Source organism: Cetorhinus maximus, chromosome 12, assembly GCF_964194155.1.
Source record: "Cetorhinus maximus chromosome 12, sCetMax3.hap1.1, whole genome shotgun sequence".
In the NCBI taxonomy this organism is placed as follows: Eukaryota; Metazoa; Chordata; class Chondrichthyes; order Lamniformes; family Cetorhinidae; genus Cetorhinus; species Cetorhinus maximus.
The window spans coordinates 8,146,553-8,170,687 of record NC_135890.1 but is presented as its reverse complement, the minus strand read 5'-3'; the positions used below and the strand labels follow the sequence as shown (position 1 = coordinate 8,170,687).

General features: G+C 40.4%; 1 protein-coding gene across 3 annotated transcripts in view; it reads left to right on the top strand.

Moving 5' to 3' along the window:
• The window catches only part of sfmbt2 (Scm like with four mbt domains 2), a 197,387-nt gene that overhangs the window by 158,049 nt on the left and 15,203 nt on the right, over nt 1-24,135 (top strand). For all 3 annotated transcript variants that reach the window (XM_078552971.1, XM_078552973.1, XM_078552972.1), the window contains 4 exons: nt 4,231-4,406; nt 7,072-7,232; nt 7,757-8,023; nt 15,381-15,509. In XM_078552971.1, coding sequence (XP_078409097.1) covers nt 4,231-4,406; nt 7,072-7,232; nt 7,757-8,023; nt 15,381-15,509 — 733 coding nt within the window. The remainder of the gene's footprint in view (nt 1-4,230; nt 4,407-7,071; nt 7,233-7,756; nt 8,024-15,380; nt 15,510-24,135) is intronic.

The following is a 24,135-nucleotide window of genomic DNA, read 5'->3' as shown; positions in this document are numbered from 1 at the left end:
AATCTGTCGGGTTTGCCAGTGTCCTCCCTAGGGGAATCCCTCACTATCGGATATTCTGTACCAAATTAAGGGACCAGGGTGGGTGTGGGGCAAAGGGGTGGTAGCTGAAAGCCACCCCCTGCCTCTGACCCCCCCTCCCCTCCTGCGACTCCCACCCCTGTGATCCCATCTCACTCTCACTCACCTTTGGCATGGGGTCTCAGGATGATCCCGGATCTCTGGTGGGTGCTGCTAACAGCCTTCAACATAACAGTAAAAAAAATCCTGAGTTACAGTAGCAAGAGGTCTGTATGAGAACAGTTGAGAGCATTAAAAGACACCAACAGAAGGGAAGCTGAAAATGAGTGTATGCAAGTTTGGGGATAGGGGCCATTTTTTGTCAAGCTCATGGATGGTAGAAGATGGGAAGGCAGTTGGGAGAGAATTGGAACAGCCGAGTCTGGAGGTAAAAAAAAAAGCTAGAGAAGGGTTATCTGCAGATAAATTAATGTTATAGATGTGGAAGTAGGTGGTCTTTGTGATGGAGAGCACATGAGTTCAGAAGCTCAGCTCAGGATCAGATAGGACACTGAGGTTATCAACATCCTGTTCAGTCTGAGATGCTGGTCAGGGAGGAGAATAAAACTGGTAGCGAGGGAACTGAGTATTATTGGAGCTAAAGACAAATAACTTTGGTTTACCCAATGTTTAATTGGAGGAAGTAGCAAACCATCAGCACTGGATGTCAGATAGGTAATTTGGCAACTTAGAGGCAGTCGAGGGGTGGAGAGGGAGATGATGGTTAGGTGGAGCTAGGTGCCGTCTAGTGACCCAAAGGAATATTTTAAAACATTTTGCTTCTTTAAATTTAACATTGCTAAGGCTGCTTATGTTCAAATCTGAAGGTGCATACTCATGTTAATGCTCTTTGTTAATTTATGGTGTAGTTTTAATTACTATATGAGCTGTTTGAACTTCTTGTGGATGTTGGTTATATATTTGAATTTTTGCTCTCGCCATCTCTTCCGAAGATGCCAAATCCTGAATGGTTCCACAAGCGGCAGTTGCCTCTTTTTTTTCCATTGGGAGATGCAATAATATGATGTCACAAGTGTGTTTTTCCTTTCAAACCAAAATACCAATTGACATTGCCCCCAATACTTCACCAATTTGGCCATTAATCATATGAATCACTGTCAGGAAGTTCACATCACAGCTGTGTCTGTTCCCATAATTGGTATCCATATTTCTGGTCCATGACAGTGTAATACACTACTGGGGAGGTGATGTGATGCCCTATTGGAGCTACCCTAAAACCTGAACTACATGCAACTACAAGAGCCAAACTTAGAATATCACCTCAAATTATAGACTGTTCCTTTTTAACACAATTATAATGATGATGATGTGAAATTAAAGTTTTACGTCCAGCGAAGTGTGCACGGCTGCATGGAGTTATGGCAATACTGGAAATAAGAGCGATAGAATTAAGATTAACAATAAACTGTTGCTGGTTCCATATTCTTCAGGCTTATCGATGTTGTACTTTGTTTTTATTTCACTTTATTATTATTTTGTGCTGGTTTTCAAACGAGAATTGGACAATTATCTGAAAGAAAATTAGCAGGACTACAGGGGAAAGGCAGGGGAATTGGACTAGGTGAGTTGCTCTTGCAGAGAGCTCGTATGGACATGGCAGTCAATTGGCCTCCTGTGCTGTAACTATTCTGTGATTCTATGACTTGTGCTTCTCTTTAAACACACTGAGCTAGTGATTTCCATTCAATGTTATATGGATTCACTGAATTGCACCAAATGTGCAGTTGAGTACATTGCAATCCTTTATTTTGTGATCAGACCTCATATTAAATGCCAAGTCCTAAGTCCCGTTCATCGATCAGCCCTGTGCTCACTGGCCTACGTTAGCACCGGTCTCCTAACACCTCTGATTTAAAATAAACATTTCATTCTTATGTTCATGGCCTCCCCTCCCCAATAGGCAGAATATTGCTGTTGGCGTGCAGGGGGCCCGACACGTAAAATGATGCGTGATGATATCGGGTGTGTGTCCAGACATCATCGCGCGTCATTTCGATGTTTCATTTGGCGGGCGTGTGCCAGAGGTGGCTGCGTGCCCGCCGAACTGTTGACAGCCTTTTAAGGCCATTTAAAAAGTAATTAAACTCGTTAACAGTGCTGCCCGTCCAACCTTAAGGTTGACAGGCAGGCAAAGAGCCCAAGCGGCCTTCACGTTTTTCAGGAAACCTCATCCACGGGCGGGATGAGGTTTCCTGAAGCTTTAATAAAATGAACAGATAAATTTTCCTAACTTCACAAACATGTCCCAGCTCATGTGACAGTGGTCATGTTTAAATAAATTTTCACTTTATTTATTAACAAATTTTGTAACCCATTCGATCTCCTGAGGCAGCTCCGTGCCCCGACTCTCCCTCCTCCCCCTGCCCGCACAGATATACCAACTGCACGTCACACTGGGTGGACCTTATTTGGCCCACACCTGTAAAATGGTGGCGCGCAGCCGATTGTGGGAGGTTATCGGCTCCACACCTCCCGCCCAGCCTGCCCGCCATCGGAAAAATTCTCCCCACATATCTCTGTGATTTGTTTCAGCACTACAGCCTTCCAAGAACTCTATATGTTCTCCTAACTCTGGTTGCTTGTCTACCTCTTATTTTCTTCACCCCACTATTGGCATGAAACCTTCAACTGACGAGGCCCTAAGCTTTGGAATTTCTTCCACATATCTCTCCACCCCTCCTGCCTTCAGACTCTCCTTAAACCTATTGCTGATCAAGTTTTTAGTCATCTATCCAAATGCCCCCTTCTTTGGCCTCTGGACTGTTCTGTATCCCATTCTTTCATCACCAAACCATTGGTGGTCATGTTAACTGTGTAGGGCTTATACTCTTAAATTCACTGCCTAAATGCCTCTGCTTTCTGTCTTTCCCCTCCTTCTCTAAGACCCCACCTTAAAATTCAGTTTGACCTAGGTTTTGCCATTCCTTTGCTGTATCTCCTAATTTGGATCAGCATCCATTATTACCATGCACAGCTGTGAAGTGCTTTGGATAGCTTTTCTATGTTGAAAGTTCTCTATCGATCCAAGCTGTTGCTGCCTATAATGTTAGCAAGAAACATTAAGATTTCTTTACCACTGACAAGTTTGTTTTAATATTGATAAAAATGCCTGTTTTAGCTTTCAGCTTGGTGGTACTAATTTCTTTAGTACTCTTTTCACTGACATAAAGAGCTGTTGTTCCAGTACATTGTTCATGTCTGAAGCAAATTATTACATTTGATCAACTGAATGATAATGTGCATGTGTGGCAAATGTGTTTTGTTCTGTTGAATATATTATTTGAATAGTATTTGCAAATCCAAGGCCACAGAAATGTGAAACAGCTGAAGACTGTCCATTTATAAAGATGTTGAACATCTGAATGCAAAATCCAGAATCAATAATATTTTGATCTTTAAATGGAAAGATATAACTGCAAAGAATAGCATGTTTCAAGTTGAAGGAACATGTTAATCTGTTACATATATGAATATGAATGGAAACATCCTTAATTTATTTTAAAAAATAAAATTGTTTCTCTTAGAAAGATACTTTGTGGTGATATTTTATTTGCAGGATTGTTTTTACATTATTATTAGTCTGGTGTAATAGAAGGTTTGTTTTAACCTTCAAAAAAAGACATTTTTGAGAAAAAGTCTTTCATTGTAGTCTAGCTAAATGGGCACTTTTCAATTAACAGTTCATCGTAGGATCGCTGGATAGCCATTGAGAGCCGGAACTCTGATTCATTCTCCTTTTGCTAATCTAGGAGCTGTGAAGACAAGTGTAGCTCCCCTGCTGCTGCTCTGACTGAGGCTTTCTAATTCTGTACAGACTGAGACTGCAAATGTGGGACCATTTGGGTCTGTACAGCTCAGCTGCCCTTTGGAAAAATTCACTAAGTTAGTGGAGCTCAATAAATGTTTATCACAAAAGGCATTAAAGTTTCTGATCACACTTTGTACCTTTAGTCAAAATTGAGTACCAAAAAACTAGATAGGTTGTTCACTTCAAGTGAATTAAGTAAAATCAGGTGGCTGTTTTTAAGCAATGTAAGCGTTAAACAATAATGCAATAAATAAATCAAGCTGAGTACAAATCAGGCCTTCATGTTTGTTTTAAATAACGAGTACATTGTTTCAAGTGGATTATTTTTTATCATTTATTCTAAGGTACAAAGGGAAAACATACAGGGCAATTATGAAAATTGTAAGGACAGCAGATCGGGTTGCAGATTTTTGCAGAAGGACTTGCATGAAGTTAGAATGCTGCCCAAACTTGTTTGGACCACTCATGGTTACTGACAAATGCCCTGAGAATTGCTCTGTTCACACAAAAACGAAATACAGTAAGTATTATAACTAGGTAAATATTACAATCATATATTATGACTAAGCAGTCTTAGTCCATGAGTTGGAAAGAGCAAGCTATTATGTTTTATGTCAGATTTTGTTGAAAGTAAATGGCTTCTTTGCACATGGTAATAAATGCAAGCATTATTTGTTTTGAATCTTTCGATGCCCCAATCAAAAATATGAAGGCCTCTCTGCTGGGCTCATAAAATAATTTTCTACAAAACTTTTCATGCTAACAGAGCTTTGAATCAAGGCTTTTAGCCTTATTGAAACGTAATTTGTATCCTCTTGGGCCACTAAGTTCTTTCTATTATCTAGGACTTTGAAGTAAGGCAAGAATTGGAAAGAAGTAGAGGAAATTAGTACAGGGTGTTCTGTACATCTTGAAGTTGATTACAGAGAAGCATTAAGAGTGTTTTGGGAACAATTTGCTTTTTCACCTTCCTCGTTCAACTGTTACGAACATACAGATATTCGAAATAGGAGCAGAAGTAGACCATTCGGCCCCTCGAGCCTGCCTCGCCATTCAATGAGATCATGACTGATCTGTTTGTGTTTCAAATTCTACGTTCCCATCTACCTCCACAATAACCTTTGATTCCCTTGACGAACAAGAATCTATCTACCTGCGCCTTAAAAATATTCAATTCAACCCGCCTCCATCACCTTCTGAGGCCGGGAGTTCCAAAGTTGCACAACCCCCTGAGAAAAAAATTTCTCCTCATCTCTGTCCTAAAAGAGCAACTTCTAATTTTAAAACAGTGCCCAGTAGTTCCGGAATCATCCACAAGAGGAAACACCTTTTCCTTTTCCACTTCCACCTTGTCAATACAGTTCAGAATCTTATATCCTTCAATCAAGTCACCCCTCGATCTTTTAAACTCCAGTGGAAACAAGCCCAAATTGTCTAACCTTTCCTCATAAGACAGCCTGCTCATTCCAGGTATCAATCTAATAAACCGCCTCCAACACATTTACATCCTTCCTTGAATAAGGAGACCAAAATTGCACACAGGATTCAAGATATGGTCTCACCAATGCCTTGAATAACTGAAGCATTAACACCCTTACTTTTATGTTCAATTCTGTAGTCGTTCTCCGGTTAAGTAACACTCTGCTTTTTATAAAAGCAAAAAACTGCGGATGCTGGAAATCCAAAACAAAAATAAAAATACCTGGAAAAACTCAGCAGGTCTGACAGCATCTGCGAAGAGGAATACAGTTAACGTTTCTCTGCTTTTTATTCTACCTGCCAAAGTGAACAACTTCACATTATCGCACATTATACTCCATCTGCCAGATTTTTGCCCACTCACTCAACCTATCTATGTCCGTCTGCAACCTCTATGTCCTCTTCACAACCTACTTTCCTACCTACCTGTATGTCATCTGCATAGTTAGCTACCATGCCTTCGTTCCCCCCCTTTAAGCCATTGATGCAAATTGTAAAGAGTTGAGGCTCCAGACTCCTGCGGGACTCCACTCGTCACATCCTGCCAATCAGAAAAAGACCCAATTTATGTATACTCTGTTTTCCGCCAGACAGCCAACCTTCTATCCAGGCTAATATATTACCCCCTACACCATGAGCTTTTATTTTCCGCAATAACCTTTAATGTGGCACCTTATCAAATGCCTTCTGGAAATTCAAGTACAGTACGTCTAGAGGCTTCTCTTTATCCACAACGCATGTTACTCCTTCAAATAACGCCAATAAATTGGTTAAACATGATTACCCTTTTACAAAACCATGCTGACTCTTCCTGATTACCTTGAGTTTTTCTAAGTGCCAAGTTATAACTTCCTTAATGATCAATTCTAACAACTTCCCCACGATAGACGTCAAGCTAACTGGCCTATAGTTTCCTGTTTTTTGCCTCCCTCCCTTCTTGAATAGAGGGGTTATATTTGCTACTTTCTAGTCTGATGGAACCCTTCTAGAATCTAGGGAATTTTGGAAAATTAACACTACATCTACTACCTCATTAGCCACCTCTTCTAAGACCCTGGGATAAAATCCATCAGGACCGGAGAATTGTCAGCTCACAGCTTCATTAGTTTGCTCAGTAATGCTTCCCTAGTGATTGTAATTTCACCAGGTTCCTCTCTTCCTTCCACCTCCTGATTTACAGCTATTATCCTTGTTTCTGAATACAGCTTCTTTGGATTAATATTGGTGTACTACTTAATTATTTTGTACAGTTGCTGGTGCTATGTTTATTGGTTGCTATTCAAATGTAGAATAGGAAATAACATGTTTTTCATGTTAATGTGCACCTTGCAGCTTTAATAAATATTTGAACTATATAATATATATTATTCTGAAAATAAATTAATGGTGAATTGTATACTAGTGGAAGGCATAGAGTGGCCTAAAATTTTCTTAAGGGATATTGTCATTTGAAGTGTCTTGCAAATCAATGTGTCAAGTTCATAATGTGAAACAGCAATAGTAATAGGATCACCAATTCATCACTGACCTGACCAATTTTTGTACAAATTAAGATGAAGAGGAATAAAAGTAAAAAAATCTGTAGATCAAGCTTATCCAGCATGATAGATATGAATTGTTTGATCTTCTTTTCAATAATAATAGGAAAGTGGTGATTTCATGTACATTCACTTATTGGGTACCTTTCATTTATTTTTTTGTCCCAGCTTATTACTATGGAAAAAAGAAGAAAATCATCAGACCTCCTGTTGGACATGTCGGCATTGAAAACAACAGTAAAAAACCTGCAAGACGCAGGAAAAAGCGCAGGTCCTGTTTTGTCCAAAAGAAAAAGCGCTCATCCACTTCAGTGGACTATGCTCCACAGGTATCAGATGCATTTTATTTACAGAGGCAACTGCATTTTTAAGTTGCTGACTGAATGTGGTAACTGCACTAACCACAAAAGGTTGGCATGATTAGCATTTGCTTGTTATGTAGGGTTGTTAAGTTTTCTATTAATGCATATAAAGTTGTACAACTATATAAATGTGAGATATTTAGGACAGAGAGGGCAAGGGAAGCATTTTTACATAGAGGGTTGTGAGACTGTGGAAGAGTTGTGAATTCACTATATCAACATTTAAGGATTTAAATCAACGGTTGACAATAAAGGGGCTAAAGATGTATGGGAATAGGGGAAGGGTGATGGTGGGGGCACATGAGACTGGAACAAATGTTTTAAAGGAGGATAAACATCAATATGTCTATATTTCTTGTCTCTTATGCTGGGTTTAAGTCTGAAAGCAAAGAATAATTACTGGTTCTAAGCCTTGGCAAATACAACAACATCTGACTTTTTATTCGTATTTTCAAATTTCATATTTTGTATTTATCCCAAATGAACTACAGGAAAATGGAGAAGAAAAAGACGATGGCCAAGATATTATAGATGATGAAACAGGAAGCGATGGAACAAGCTCTGAGCAACGTGATGATCAAACAGACACATCATCTGAGATGCCTGATGTTAAACCAAAACGATTAAGAAGACTGAGATCAGCTTCAGAACTACCCCGGCCTCACATAGTAGACAGGGCAAAGCGAAAAAGAAGGGTGCGAACCTTATCACTTTCTGAGGATGACAAGTATGATTCTCTCAAATGCTCAGCACCAAAGGTAAATTGTAAGATGTGTTCTTAAATGGTTGTTTTGAGTTTTCATGTTGAATTTATATCTAATTCAATAACAGCTTGTATTTATATAGTACCTTTATCATAGTAAAACTTTCTAAGCTGCTTCACAGGAGCCTTATAGAACAAAATTTGACACTGAGCCATATGAGATATTAGGGCATATAACCAAAAGCTTGGTCAAAGGGATGAGTTTTAAGGAGCATCTTAATAGGAAGAAAGTGAAGTATAGAGAGGTTAAGGGATGGAATGCTAGTGTTTAAGGCCTCGGCAGCAGAAGGCACAGCTGCCTATGGCAGAGTAATGAAAATTGTGGATGAACCAGTGCTGGAGGAATGCAAATACCTTGGAAGGTTGTGTAGCTGGACAAGATTACAGGTATAGGGAAAGTCAAGCTTATGGAGAGGCTTGAAAACAAAGGAAGAGAATATTCAAATTGAGGCAAAACAGAAAATTCTGGAAAAAATTCAACAGGTTAGGTAGCATCTGTGTAGAGAGAGGAACAGAGTTAACATTTCAGGTCTGTAACCTCTTGAAATTGAGGCATTGCTTAACCAGGAGCCAATGCACAGGGGGGTGGTGGAGGGGGTGGGGGGGGGTGATTGAAAGGGTTTTGGCACAAGTTTGAATACTGTTATGATCCCAGCTAATGTTACAACTGAATAAGCCTGATCACAGGGTGGAACCCAGCTTGGTAGATCCTAACTTTGTTTAGGTACGTGGAGAGTAGCTACTGAACAGAGTCACTGAAGTCAGCTGATGAACTTCTAACAAAAGAATAAAACATTTATTCAACAAGAAAAGATGAGCTATGCTACAATACTCCTTCACCCACAGCTATACCTTTACAGGTATATACACAAGTTACAAAAGTTATCTTATACACTTACAGTAAGTACAAAGCCCACGTAAACCAATAGGTGACCTGTCGTCAGAACAGCACTCTGAAACCAAGTGACAGATGCCACCTGAACCAAATGCTATGGATCTCTCATCAACTACTTCTAGACACTTGTCACTCCGTGAGCCAACCAGTCTCACTGCACTCCATTTTTCACACGAGGGTTTCCAATCTCCACTGTCCAAGAACTCACCTTGGAATCTTCTCCCAACTGTCGCTTTCTCTCAAACCCCTTCTGCAAGGGTTCACTTCCAGGGCTTCGAACTCTTCTTTTGATGTTCCCCTTCCCTGGGTCATGACATGCATTCAAGCTTTCCTCCACGCGCTCTCTCTCATTGATTCAGCTGTCAACAGTACACCACTGCTCCATGTGCCCATAGCAAAGAGTTATAGATCTTTAGTTGTCTCTTTGGACCTTCTGAATTTTCCCAATCCTTTATCTCTTTAACCTTGAAGCTTTGAGCCTTTCTATGCTTCTCACTCTTAATTTCACTTAACAGGACCTTTTCCAGGTTCCTGTCTTTCCTTTAACTAGATGGTCGTCTTGGGACTTTCTCCTGTTGCACTCCCCTGGATTTCAGGACTTTCTTCTTTAGCTGGGGACTGATTATCTATTGCTTTTGCACCAGTCTCTCTTTGGCAACTACTTTCAACCAGCTTTTACTTGGGACTCGCTATCTGTCCCTTCTAGGTTGCTTCTACTTGGCAGCTGTCATCAAACTGAACTGCTGTTCCTTTAGTTTTTCTGTATGTGTGTGTGGGTGGGGCATGCCTCTCTGAACCCCTGTTGCTCGTCAACAGCACAGTTTTTTCTACTCTTGTTTGCTTAACTTCTCCTTGGGGTTGTAAAACTCATTAGAAACTCAGGCACCTTTTAAAGTGAAACTGAAACTCAACTTGACACTTTCTGAATACACAAATACAAAAATACAAATCAAGCTTAAACTTTAAAGCTAGAACTCATTCCCAACATCCATAAATATAACTTACTTAAACTATCTCTATTTTCTAACAATATAGGCAGCAGAGTTTTAGATGACCTCAAGTTTACAGAGGGTAGACCATGGGAAGCCAGTAAAGAATTTTTTTGATAGTGAAGACTAGAAGTATCAAAAGATCGGATGAGGGTTTCAGCAGCAGGTGAGCTGTGGCAGGAGCAAAGTCAGGCAATGTTAGCGATTGGTTGATACCTGGGTTGAAGGGGTTGTCTTATGAGGAAAGGTTGAGCAGGTTGGGCCTAACATTGGAGTTTAGATGAATGAGAGGTGATCTCATTGAAACACATAGGGCAACATTTCCCCCCATCGGAGGGGATGGACGGGTGTGTTCCCGATTGCCACCATTTTACGTGGGATGGCCAATTAAGGCCCGTCCAGCATGATGTCCACCATGAAGCGCTATGCGCTCCCTGTGCGGGCGGCGGGCGGGGAGAATTCCCCGAGCCGGGAATGCGCTCTTTTGCACATGCACACATTAGAGCGCACTGATCTCCCCGAGGCAAAGTGCTGCCTCGGGGAGATCAGCTCAGGTTTGAAACATTAAATGAAGATAAGAAAAAAAAAACATAAAATAGTTTATGATGCAAAATGGTCGGCTGATCGAATCCCATCAGTTCTCTGCTGGGCGGGTTAAAATTACCCCCAGCCTGATTTCACCAAAACTTACATTTAATGGCGTTTTCATGCAGCCACCTTTTCTGTTCATAGCTTTGCTTGGTTGACATCAATGGGCAAAATTTTCCATTTGGTGTGCGGGGGCGAGCCCGACATGCCGGAACATGAAATGACATCGGACGTGCGTCCCAATGTCATCGCGCTGTCTCGCGATATTTCGTTCGGCAGGCACATGCCGGAGTTGACTGCCGCCCACCGATAATTGATAGGCCTATTAAGGCCATTAAACGGGTAATTAACATTAATGTTACGCTGCCCGTCCAACCTAATGGTTGGCGGGCAGGCGATAAGGCAAAGAGGCCTTTACATTTTTTAGGAAACCTCATCCACGAGCGGAATGAGGTTTCCTAAAGCTAATAATGATTATATAAAAAATTTTTCTGAAAAATAAAAACATGTCCCGTCTAATGCAACACAGTCACATGAGGGGACATTTCATTAAATTTTTTTTGTTTTTATTTATTTATTTTTAAAAAGCACTTCAATCTCCCTGAGGCAGCTCGCGTAAAATGGCGGTGCGGAGTCGATCACGGGTGGCGATCGGGTTCCTGACCACCCTGCCTGCTCCTGCCGAGCCCGTCCGAGCAATGAAAATCCTGGCCTATATTTATTTATTTAAAGGTTTACCAATTATGTGTCTCATAAAGAGATGCAAAATGCAGGCAAAAGAGTATTGACACTAGTTTTCCAAGATTGGTGCTCCTAGCACAGGTTTGATTTTGGGTAGAGACCTGATTTGTTGGGGTGGGGGCCATAAATTAACTTGTTGACCAAGTAATGGGGCAAAAATTCTGAAAGACATTTCAACCCACTGTTAGCCTTTACCAAGACTAGAGGTGAAGAAATAACAAATAAACACCAAGCAAAATGCAACGAAAGGAAACTCAATGTATAGGCATGTAATGGACTCCAGAAACAAACAAATAGGTGCACAGCATTTGACCTTGCTTTTTAAAGGCTGACAAAGTGGGCATTGTGTTGTATGAGGTGGGTGTGGGAAGTATTGCCCTCTTTGGCATTTCAAGGTAGCATTCCTTCAGGTAAGGGCTAAAGTAACCTTGACAGCCTTGGTGGTGTCATACTTATAGTTGAGTTTGACTGTAGGTCAGATTACAGAATACAGCACAATTCGCTGTCTTCATGGTGAACCAGAGGTCAACCACACACAGTTCTTTGTACAAATCTAGGTAAGCTTGCCTCTGCCTGTGCTTGTGGGTGGGTCAGTAATGGTGGAATCGCAATAAACTCCTGTTGTTCAAGCTCATCTAGCTGGCAACCCTCCATTGCTTCTTCATTCCCTCTCCAAAACAGACAAATGTCAGATTCCTGCAAGGAAACCCATTGTGCCCAATTTGCGGACTTGGGCATAATGTGGCAGCATCAAAACATGAAAGAAAAGCCCTCAATACATCCTTCAAAGAGAATAATATTTTTCTGTCTCTATCACTTTAAATGCTTCCACATTTCACTGCTGCCTAGCAACTCTTGACACGAGCATTTTCATGAATGACTATTGATCCTACGTAGTAGCCGGGAAATTCTGACCCTGAGCCCAAGTGATGTCACACGTGGAATGCTGTGTGAGGTTTTGGTCGTTTTGCCTAAGGAAGAGGATAATTGCCTTAGAGTGTAACAAAGGTTTACTCGACCGGTTCCTGGGATGAGGGGATTGGCCTTTGAGGTAAGATCGAGCAGAATGGGCTTATATTCCTCAGAATTATAAGAACGAGAGGTGATCTCATTGAAACATATAACATTCTTAAGGTGTTTGACAGGGTAGATGCCGAGATGCTGTTTTCCCTGGCTGAGAAGTGTAGAACTAGGGGAGACGGTCTCAGAATAAGGGTCGTCCATTTAGGAGTGAGAATAGAAATTTCATCACTTAAAAGGTTGTGAATGTTTGAAATTTTTTACTCCAGAGTGCTCTAGATGCTTAGTCGTTGAGAATATTCAGGACAGAGCATAAGAACATAACATAAGAACTACGAGCAGGAGTAGGCAATTCAGCCCCTTGAGCCTGCCCCACCATTGGTGTCATGCAAATTTAGCTATAGTACCTTCTATCCCTGAATCCAAGTCATTAATATAGATTGTAAATAGTTGAGGCCCAAAGACCGAACCCTGTAGCACCCCGCTAGTTACAGCTTGCCATCCAGCAAAAGACCCATTTATCCCGACTCTCTGCTTTCTGTTGGTTAGCCAATCCTCTATCCAAGCTAATATATTACCCCTAACTCCATGTGGTCTCAGCTTGTGTATTAATCTTTTGTGCGGCACCCTATCAAAGGCCTTCTGGAAGTCCAGATATACTACATCTACAGGATCTCCATTATCCACTTTGCTTGTCACATCTTCAAAGAACTCTAGAAAATTAGTCAAACATGATTTACGCTTCATAAAACCATGCTGACTCTGATGGATTGCATTTTGACTTTCCAAATGCCCCATTGCTATTTCCTTAAAAATGGATTCCAAAAATTTCCCAATGACCAACGTTAAACTAACTGCTCTAAAGTATCCTACTTTCTGCCTCCCTACAACCCCCTTTTGAATAAGGGCGTTATATTAGCATTTTTCCAATCCACTGGAACCTTTACAGAATCATGGGAATTTTGGAATATTATAGCCAATGCATCCACTATCTCTGCTGCTACTTCCTTTAAGACCCTGGGATGTAGGCCATCAGGTCCTGGGGACTTGTCACCCTTTAATCCCAATAGTTTGCTCAGTACTTTTTCTCTAGTGATGGTGATTGTTCTAAGTTCCTCCTTCTTTATACCCTCTGCACAACCTGTTACTATTGGGTTGGTACTAGTGTCCTCCACCGTGAAAACTGAGGTAAAATATTGATTAAGCGTCTCTGCCATTTCTGCATTCCCCACTATTAACTCTCCAGTCTCATACTCCAAGGGACCAACATTCACTTTAGCTACTCTCTTTCCTTTTGTATACTTGTAGAAGCTTTTGCTATCAGTTTTTTTTACAGTTTGCGCTAGTGTTTTTTCATAATTTACCTTTGCTTTTTTTATTATTTTTTTTGTAACCCTTTGTTGATCTTTAAAAGTTTCCCAATCTTCCAGCCTGCTACTGACCTTTGCAATTTGGTATGCCTTAGATTTTGCCTTAATATTATCTTTAACTTCCTTGCTTAGCCATGGATGCTTTTTCTCCCTCTTGCCATCTTTCTTCCTCTTTTGAATATATTTTACTTGGGAGGAATTGAATGTCTCCTTAAATATCTTCCACTGTTCATCAACTTTCCTGTAGTCTTCCCGCCCAGTCCACTTGGGCCAAATCCGCCCTCATGCCTATGTAGTTACCTTTGTTTAACTCCAGAACACTAGTGTGGGACTCAAGTTTCTTGCTCTAAAACTGAACTTGAAATTCTAGCATGCTATGATCACTCCTCCCTAGAGGATCCTTTACTATGAGACCATTAATTAATCCCATCTCATTACACAAAACCAAACCCAGAATAGCCTGCTCCCTGGTTGGTTCCACAACATATTGCTCCAAGAAACAATCTCTAATACACTCTATGAACTCTCCCTCGAGGCTACCCTTGCTAATTTGATTAGTCCAGTCTATATGCATATTAAAATCACCCATGATTATTGCCATGTCTTTCTTACATGCTCCCTGTATTTCCGGGTTTATACTGTGCCCTACTGCTGAACTACTGTTTGGGGACCTATAGATTACTCCCATCAGGGACTTCGTTCCCTTGCTATTTCTTATTTCTACCCAGAGGCCGATGAACTATTGGATATTAAAGGATTATGTGGATATTGCAGGAAGGTAGAGCTGCTGCAGAAGATCATCCATGATCTTACTGAATGGCAGAGGAGGCTCAAAGGTCTGAAAGGCCTACTTCTGTTCCTATTTCTTATATTCTTATGCTTTTTTGAATATTGTAATTAACCCTCTTTTTTGGCAGAAAGTGTCTGCACTATTTATATCACTTGCTGGAAATGCAAGTTATGAGGAGAGATCCAGCAAAGATCACTGATCTCATGCATTTTAATACTCCAATGTACCCCAAAATATTATGGTGTTCAATAGAATCTGAAAATCCAAACTCTTAGCCATGAAAAAAGCTTCCTATAAATGTTTTATTGTAGCAGTTGTAAAATAAAATTCTATGTTTCCAAAAGATTAAATATAAAAATGCATGAATTAAAATTATTTTACAAACACTTGAGAAGCCAAATTAAAACTGTTCATTAGTTCTGTTTTATTAATACATCACACTGCACTTTGTTACTTAACTCCTTGATCTAACAGATTGCATACAAATATGATTAAGGTGGAGAGCTGAGCTTGACCCTCGGTTCTCACCTGAGGTGCACTGATGCCTGCACTCCCGAGTAGGAATCCCCAAATATTAATCAGGAGCAGATGGCCTGGGTGATTTCTACTCCCTTTTTCAATCTCAACAGCAACTGTGCTCAAGTGAGATTAGCAAATTCAGCAAAGACAACAGATGCAAGATGGGACTTCCTGTAACTGTATAACTCAGCAGTGCAGTTATACCCATCGAAATTATTACATCTTTAATAATTTTGAGTCAGTTTTGAAGAAAACATTAGCTATAGGTGTGCCCTTATTTTCCATTGGTGCTTTTAGTTTTCTAAAAGACAAGATATAACCTGAAAAGAATAAATAAATATTTGGATATAAGTAAATTCAGCTCAATACTTTTGCTCACCATGTCGTTTTTTCCATTGAAGCGTGATAATTAATCAGTGTTATTTTTGTATTTACTGTAGGAAATCAGGCAAAATGAAGATGATAAACTTGTTCTGGAAAGTAATCCCTTGGAATGGTCAGTGGCTGAAGTTGTCAGATTTATTAAGTCCACAGACTGTGCACCTCTTGCAAAAATATTTCAGGAACAGGTAATTTTACAAATGGGTCTCTTTCAAAATTCAAGATCTTTTAATGGCAGTTATTTCAATATTATTGTACATATTAAAGAATTTATCACATCCGGATTCTCCCACCACCCCCTGCCAGTGTAGAAAAATAACTCTTATGTGTTTGTGAGAGAAAAGAAAATGGGGATGAAGGAACATGTTTGTAATGCCTGGCACCTCTCAATTAGGAAAGAAGTCACTATATTTTCCTGGTTTTGCTGCAGTTTTACCCATTTCCATGGTAACATTTTGTAGGAATAGTGTGATCTGTCCCAGAAGGAATAAGGCAGCCTGGTGTGATATTTAGTGCACCATGCTAACTAACTTCCAAAAAATGCATTAAAGATAATCTCCCTTTTAGCGTTAAACATACCAAGTAGAGGGTGAGGTTCAATTTATTGGGAATCAAATTTAAAAGACCCCAGAACAGATAAAGGAGAAGGTAATTTGATTGTAACATATTTGCTGATATGGCCAAGAAGCTAATTTTGCATTAGCATTGTTTTTGTTTATAATGAAATGTCTCTGAGATCAGAACGTGAATTGAATGATAAAATCAGCTGAAGTGGTTCTTTAGAACATAAACCATTCCAGATGCTTGTGGGCAGCTTCTCCTGTAATGTAGAGAAAGTTATGATTGCAACATTATGTTACAATAACTTTCACTTATCCTTATACAAGATAACAAATTACATAAGGGCAATTAGGGATGGGCAATAAATGCTGGCCTTGCCAGTGACACCACAGCCCATGAACAAATAAAAAGTATCCACCTGCTTTATTCATAATCATGGAATACTGATCAGGTTTTGGTAAAAATTCTATGCCTGATGTTCCACTCACTCACACTTTTTTTGTCAACGAAGCTCACCTGAAATTGGTGAAAGCAATGCAAAAAAAAGAGGAATTTTAACCACAAATCACGTTTACTGCAAATTCCTTGTATCTGTGATCTTTTGCGCTTGTTTAGAAAAATTGTGCTTGAAGCAGATCCTAAAGTTACACCACCAGCTCAAATGAAGCACTGTTGGAGAGTTCTTGCAAGCTGCACTCCTTTGCAGGCTTTCAAGGAGGTTGTAAAAAATTAAGCTGGTTCTTTTGAGTACAGGACACTTAATAGGCATATTTTCAATGCTTTTAGATATATATTTTATTTACTAAAAAAACTAACTACTGTACAGCAACATAACTAGCAAACAGTTCTGTATAGATTTTTAAGTAGTTTTCAGTTATTTAAAGTAGAGTTACTCACAGGCGGTGGACTAGACCATCTGATTAAAATGTTTAATTTTGTGATAAACCCATTTTCAGATGTAATAATTAAACTGCATCAAGTTACCATTCTTAAATATATGAAGGAATGTTTTTTAAAGCCAATTTCTTTTTGGCTTACATTCCAAAACGCTGCTTGATTGTGCTGATTTATGGCAGATTGGCGATAGGCAGACAAATTTGACCCGAAACTTGGAGAAAACACTCCGCAAAACTAAAGCAATTTTGGGCACAATTTGCATCCAGATTAGTGGATACACCAAAAGCGGAAGTTCTAAGCCCACTTTTGTGTTCATGCTGCATATGGGAAGTGTACATAAACTGTCATTTTGATGGAAAGTCATGGATTGATGATGCACAATTTCATGACATGCTCTGGCATGTAGAATTTTTTTACTACCAGAATGTAACATGTGCATTCACTCCACTGAAAATGCTGAAAAGACCATGATTTAAACTTCTTTAGAATACTTTACCTGGGCTCCAAATTTACAATACAAATTATGCAGCAATAAGTCGCACATACTCATTACACAGAGCAAAATGATTCATTCCAATAATAAGAACATTCTTTTTCTCCTTGATAATTGAGATATTATAATCAGTGGATAATTATGCCTAATCACTATACATTCGCTTAAGTGTTTATATAAACTTCTATGAATTAATTTTACCATGCAGGGATGTTTTTGTAAATAATGAAGGTTTTCTCACCAATTACACACCCCTCTCAGTCAATTTTCACATTTCTTATAGAAGCTGACACATTTCATAGACCTAGCACCAACCACATTATTAGAAACTTGCATTCATTGAGAGGTAGTCTCAACAGGACTTAACATTTATATAAAAAATCTTGCTTGAACATGTAGTTTATTATAGAAGTACAGAAACGTAATTATAGAGGTTATTCATATTGTTTGTTTAGTCTTTCTTTGAGGTTCTAAGGAAAGTGGTGAACTTTTCAAGTGTTTATAATTACAAATATGTCATTGTCATGGTTAAGGTACACACCATTTGTGTTTTATTTGACCTCAAGGTTTTGTTTTTGACTTCTTCCACAAGGGTGCAATTTCTATTTGTTGCTGTCTGGCCTGATTTGGAGAAACAAGCTCGTGTGCAGTTATGCTTCATCAAACATTTGCTAATTTAATTCACACACATCAAGTAAAAAAAGCAATTGCTTTGTCTATTTGGTAATCCCCTGTGTACATGATATGTTTTTAGATTCATTACAGTTTTCATTTGGTAATGTAGTCTCTTGAATTCTGTGCTTTAGGCATAGAGTGGGATTCTGTTGGGGACATTTTTTGTTTGGCAGGCAAGAATTTACTACCAAGTGATTTTTCTCTAGATGGAACATTTTGCAGTCTAGTTACTATGGAATAAGCATTGTGTTACTTCAGCAGAGATTTGCTGTTCCATGTTTTTGTAGAAATTTTGATTGTTACTTATTTTATGAAATCCTTTAAGACCATAAGATGTGGGAGCAGAAGTAGGCCATTTGGCCCATCGAGTCTGCTCCACCATTCAATGAGATCATGGCTGATCTGATAATCCTCAACTCCACTCTCCTGCCTTTTCCCCATAACCTTGATTCTCTTACTGATTAAAATCTGTCTATCTCCACCTTGAATATACTTAACGACCCAGCCTCTACAGCCCTCTGCAGTAAAGAATTCCACAGATTGACTACCCTCTGAGAGAAGAAATCCCTCCTCATCTCTGTCTTAAATGGGCGACCCCTTAGTCTGAGATTATGTCCTCTGGTCCTAGACTCTCCCACAAGGGAAAACAACCTCTCAGCATCTACCCTGTCAAGCCCCCTAAGAATCTTATATGTTTCAATAAGGTCACCTCTCATTCTTCTAAAATCCAGTGAGTACAGGCCCAACCTACTTGACCTCTCCTCATAAAAAAATCCCTCCATCTCTGGGATCAACCTAGTGAACCTTCTCCGGACCGCCTCCAATGCCAATATATTTTTCCTTCGATAAGGGGACCAAAACTGTTCACAGTATTCTAGATGTGGTCTAACTAGTACTTTGTATAGTTTTAGCAAGAGTTCCCTATTTTTATACTCCATTCCCTTTGAAATAAAAGCCAACATTCCATTTGCCTTCCCTATTACCTGCTGAACTTGTATGTTAGCTTTTTGGGATTCATGAACGAGGACCCCCAAATCCCTCTGTGCTGCAGCTTTCTGCAGTCTTTCTCCACCTATATAATATTCAGCTCCTCTATTCTTCCTGCCAAAATGCATAACCTCATATTTTCACATTATATTCCATCTGCCAAGTTTTTGCACACTCACTTAACCTGTCTATGTTCCTCTATGGACTCTGTCATCCTCACCAGTTGCCTTCCCACCTATTTTTATGTCATCTGCAAACTTGGCGATAGTATGTTCACTTTCCTCATCTAAGTCATTAAAATATATTGTAAATAATTGTGGCCCCAGCACTGATCCCTGTGGCACTCCACTAGTTACAGGTTGCCATCCTGAAAATGCCCTCCTTATCCCAACTTTGTCTTCTATTAGTTAGTCAATCCTCTATCCATGCTAATATACTACCCCCAACACCACAGGCTCTTATTAAGTAGTCTTATGTGCGGTACCTTATCGAATGCCTTTTGGAAATCCAAATGTATTACATCTACTGGTTCCCCTTTATCCTGCTTGTTACCTCCTCAAAGAATTCTAATAAATTTGTCAGCCATTATTTCCCCTTCATGAAGCCATGCTGACTCTGCTTGATTGTATTATGCATTTCTAAATGCTCTGCTATTACATCCTTTATAATAGACTCTCAACATTTTCCCAATGATGGATGTTAAGCTAACTGGCCTATAGTTACCTGCTTTTTGTCTCCCTCCCTTCTTGAATAAGGGTGTTACATTGGCAGTTTTCCAATCTCCTGGGACTTTTCCAGAATGTAAGGATTCTTAGAAGATTACTACCGATGCCTTCACTATCTCTGTAACTACTTCCTTTAATATCCTAGTATGCAACCCATCAGGTCCAGGTGACTTATCGGCATTTAGCCCCCTAATTTCCCTAATACTTTTTCTCTAGTGATAGTTATTTTTATTTCCGGCTCCCTCCGCTTTTGCCTCATGATTATTTACTATTTTTGTAATGCTATTAGTGTCTTCTAACGTGAAGACTGATGCAAAGTATTTATTCACCTCTTCTGCTTTTTTCTGGTTCCACGTAATTGTTTCCCCAGCCTCATTCTCTAAGGGGCCTATATTCACTTTGGCCTCTCTCTTCGTTTTTATATATTTAAATAAGCTCTTACTGTCCATTTTTATATTATTTGCTAGTTTACCCTCAAAGTTTATTTTCTCCCTCTTTATTTTTTTTTTTGCTCATCTTCTGTTGGTTTTCAAAACTTTCCCAATCCTTTGGCTTACCACTAATCTTTGCCACATTGTATGTTTTTTCTTTCAATTTTATACTATCTTTAACTTCCTTGCTTAACTATGGTTGGTTTATCCCCTTCCTACAATCCTTCTTCCTCACTGGGATATATCTTTGTTGTGAGTCGAACTATTTTCTTAAATGTCTGCCATTGTTCATCAACCGTCTTTTCTGCTAAACTCATTTCCCAGTCCACTCCAGCCAACTCTGCCCTCATTCCTTTGTAATTACCTTTATTTAAGTTTAGCACAGTTGTTTCCGACCCTAGTTTCTCACTCTCAAACCTAATGCTAAATTCTACCATGTTATGGTCACTGTTTCCTGTGGGATCTATTACTCTGAGATCATTTATTAAACCTGACTCATTACACATTACCAGATCCAAAATAGCCTGATCCCTGGTTGGATCCATAACATATTGTTCTAGGAAACTTTCCCGAATACACTACAAATTCTTGCTCATGGCTCCCTCTACCAATTTGATTTTCCCACTCTACATGAAGATCAAAGTTACCGATGATTAATGTACTGCTTTTTTTTTTAAACATGTTCCCACTACCTCCTGATTTATTCTCTGTCCTACAGTATAGCTACTCTGAGAGGGCCTATTGACTACTCCCAACAGTGTCGTCTTCCCCTTGTTATTTCTTACCTCCACCCATATGGATTCTAGATCTTCTGATCCAAGATCATTTCTTGTTATCCTACTTATTCCATCCTCGTACTAACAAACACCACTCTATCCTTCCTGCCTGCCCTCTCAAAGTCACATACACCTGAATATTTAGTTTCCAGCTTTGATCTCCTTGTAACCACGTCTCCATAATGGCTATAAGATCAGACCCATTAACCTCCATTTGTGCCATTAATTCATTTATTTTGTTCCAAATACTACTTGCATTTAAGTAAAGAGCCATTAATTTAGCCTTTTTACCATTTTTTTCTGCCTTTGCCCCTATTTGCTGCTTTTTTTAATGTTTGCACACTGTCGCTTCAAGAAGAGAGATATCACACTCTGGATATCAATACCTAAATAGCTGCCCTGCAATGCTGCCATTTCCTTTTTGCTTTGTGAGCCTACATATCCCCTCTTCCATTTAGTTTAAAGCCCTCTCTCTGCGGCCCTAGTTATTCGATTTGCCAGGGCACTGGTCCCAGCACGGTTCAGGTGAAGCCCTCCCACCGGAACAGATCCCTTCTACCCCAGTACTGGTGCCAGTGCCCCATGAACTGAAATCCATTCCTCCTCTTTGAGCCACACATTTAACTCCTTGGGCAGAATTTTGCCGTCGGTGAGCAGGGGGCGGGGCCCACTCGCCAATGCAGGATGACACTGGGCGGAACCCCCAATGTCATCCCACCCCATTTAAATTTTCAGGAAGGTGGGTGCTCAGCAGAATCAGCTGTGCACCTGCCGACCTGACAATGGCCATTTGAGGCCATTGACAGGATCATTTAAACAATTACAGGACCTGCCTGTCCATCCTTAAGGTTGGCGGGCAGGCCAGGAGCCCCGGCGGCAACTAGAAAAAAGATGAAACCTCATCCAGCGGCGGGATGAGGTTTCATGCAGGGTTTTAAAAAATGTAATAAAGTTATAGTGTAAATTATGAACATGTCCCTTCTCATGTGACATTGTCACATGAGGGGGACATGTTAGGGAATATTTTTTTTTCTATTTTTAATCTTTTTCAGTGCATGCGACTCCCTGAGGCTGCACTTATCCTCAGGGAGATGTGCACATGCGCAAAAGAGCGTACTCTCGCTTTTGGGGAAACCCCCCTGCCCGCACAGGGAGCGCATAGCGCTTCCCGCCGGACGTCACGCTGGGTGGGCCTTAATTGGCCAGCCCACATAAAATGGCGGTGCGGCCCATTTCTCTGGCAGGGATCGGCTCCCCGCCCGCCGGAGATTGGGTCGGGCCCGCCCGCCCGACAGACAGAAAATTCTGCCCCTTGACTTTATTTTCCCTATGCCAGTTTGCCCGTGGCTCGGGTAATAATCCTGAGATCATTACCTTGGAGGTTCTGGTTTTTAATTTAGCTCTTAACTGTTCAAATTCTTTCAGCAGAACCTCCTTTCTAGTCCTGTCAATGTCATTGGTACCAACGTGGGCGACGACAATTGGATTCCTCCCCTCCCACTCCAAGTTCCTCTCCAGCCCTTAACCCTGGCACTGGGCAGGCAACACCGCCTTCAGGACATATGCTCAGGGCTGCAGAGAACAGTATCTATCCCCCTAATTATACTGTCCCCTACCACTACAATGCTCCCATTTCCTCCCCCCACTTGAATGGCTCCCTAGACAACAGTGCTCTGGTCAGTTCGCTCATCCTCCCTGCAGTCCCTGCTCTCATCCACACAGCTTGCAAGAACTTTGTATCTGTTGGATAGTTGCAAGGGCTGAGGCTCCTCTAATGCTACCCACTGCGTCCCCACACCTGCTTCATCTGCAGTTACACTCTCCTGTCCCTGATCATAGACCAAATTTGAATTCCTAATCTGAAAGGTGTAACGCCTCCTGGAGCAAAGTGCCCAGGTAACTTTCCCCCTCCCTGACATGACACAATGTCTGCAGCTCGGACTCCAGCTCCTTAACTCAGATCCGAAGTTCCTCAAGCTGCAAACACTTACTATAGATGTGTTCGCCCTGGATCACCTTGGTGTCCAGCAGCACCCACATGCTGCAGCAGCAACACATAACCCGTCCTGCCATTGTTATCGTATTTTATTTAATTACTTAATTAATTACTCTAATATCCCTCCTCTTTACACTAATCTAAATTTTAATGAAAGCTGGGGTTTTTTTTGTTATGCTTTCTTGGGATGTGGGCATCACTGGCAAGATCAGCATTTGTTGCCCATCCCTAATTGCCCTTGAACTGAATGGCTTGCTAGGCCATTTCAGAGGGCAATTAAGAGTCAAACATATTGCTGTGAGCCTGGAATCACATGTAAGTCAGACCTTGCAAGGATGGCAGATTTTCTATCCTAAAGGACATTAGCAAAACAGATGGGTTTTTATGGTAATTGATAATTTCATTACTGAGAATAGCTTTCAGTTCCAAATTGAATTCATATTCCACCACCTGCCATGGTGGGATTTGAACCCATGCCCCCAGAGCATTAGCCTGGGCCCCTGGATTACTAATTCAGTGACATCATCATTATGCCACCACCTCCCCAAAAAGAGTAAGTGTTGGACAAAATAGTAAGAAATAATTTTTTGTTAAAATTCGATTTAAAAGAAAAAGAAGCAAAAACAGGCGAGAATAGAGACTATTGATCTAATTTATTAACAGCAGCTGTTTGGGGGAAAATCATTAGAAGTGCAGTCAACAGCTACTGATGTAACATTCTACAGTTGTTCGGTGTGCCATGGAGAAGAATGTAGTGTGTACCTTTCACTCTGAATTACTTTTAGTTTTAATTAAGTTTTAGTGCAAGGTTTGGTGTGATTTCTTTTTCCCTGTTCTATACTGTTGGGTAATGAGGTAGCTAGAACTGCAGCAAAGAATATAATGTTTTTTTTTGTTTTTCTTTATTCATGGGATGTGGGCGTTGCTGGCTAGGCCAGCATTTATCATTCCTAATTTCCCTCGAGAAGATGGTGAGCTGCCGCTTTGAACCACTGCATCTGTGTTATAGGCACAGCCACAGAGCTGTGAGGAAGGGAGTTCCAGGATATTGACCCAGTGACAGTGAAGGAATGGCGATATAGTTGCAAGTCAGTGTGGTATGTGACTTGGAGGGGAACTTGCAGGTGGTGGTGTTCCCATGTATCTGCTGCCCTTGTCCTTCCAGGTGGTAGAGGTCATGGGTTTGGAAGGTACTGTCGAAGAAGCCTTGGTGAATTCCTGCAGTGCATCTTGTAGATGATACACACTGCTGCCATTGTGCATCAGTGGTGCA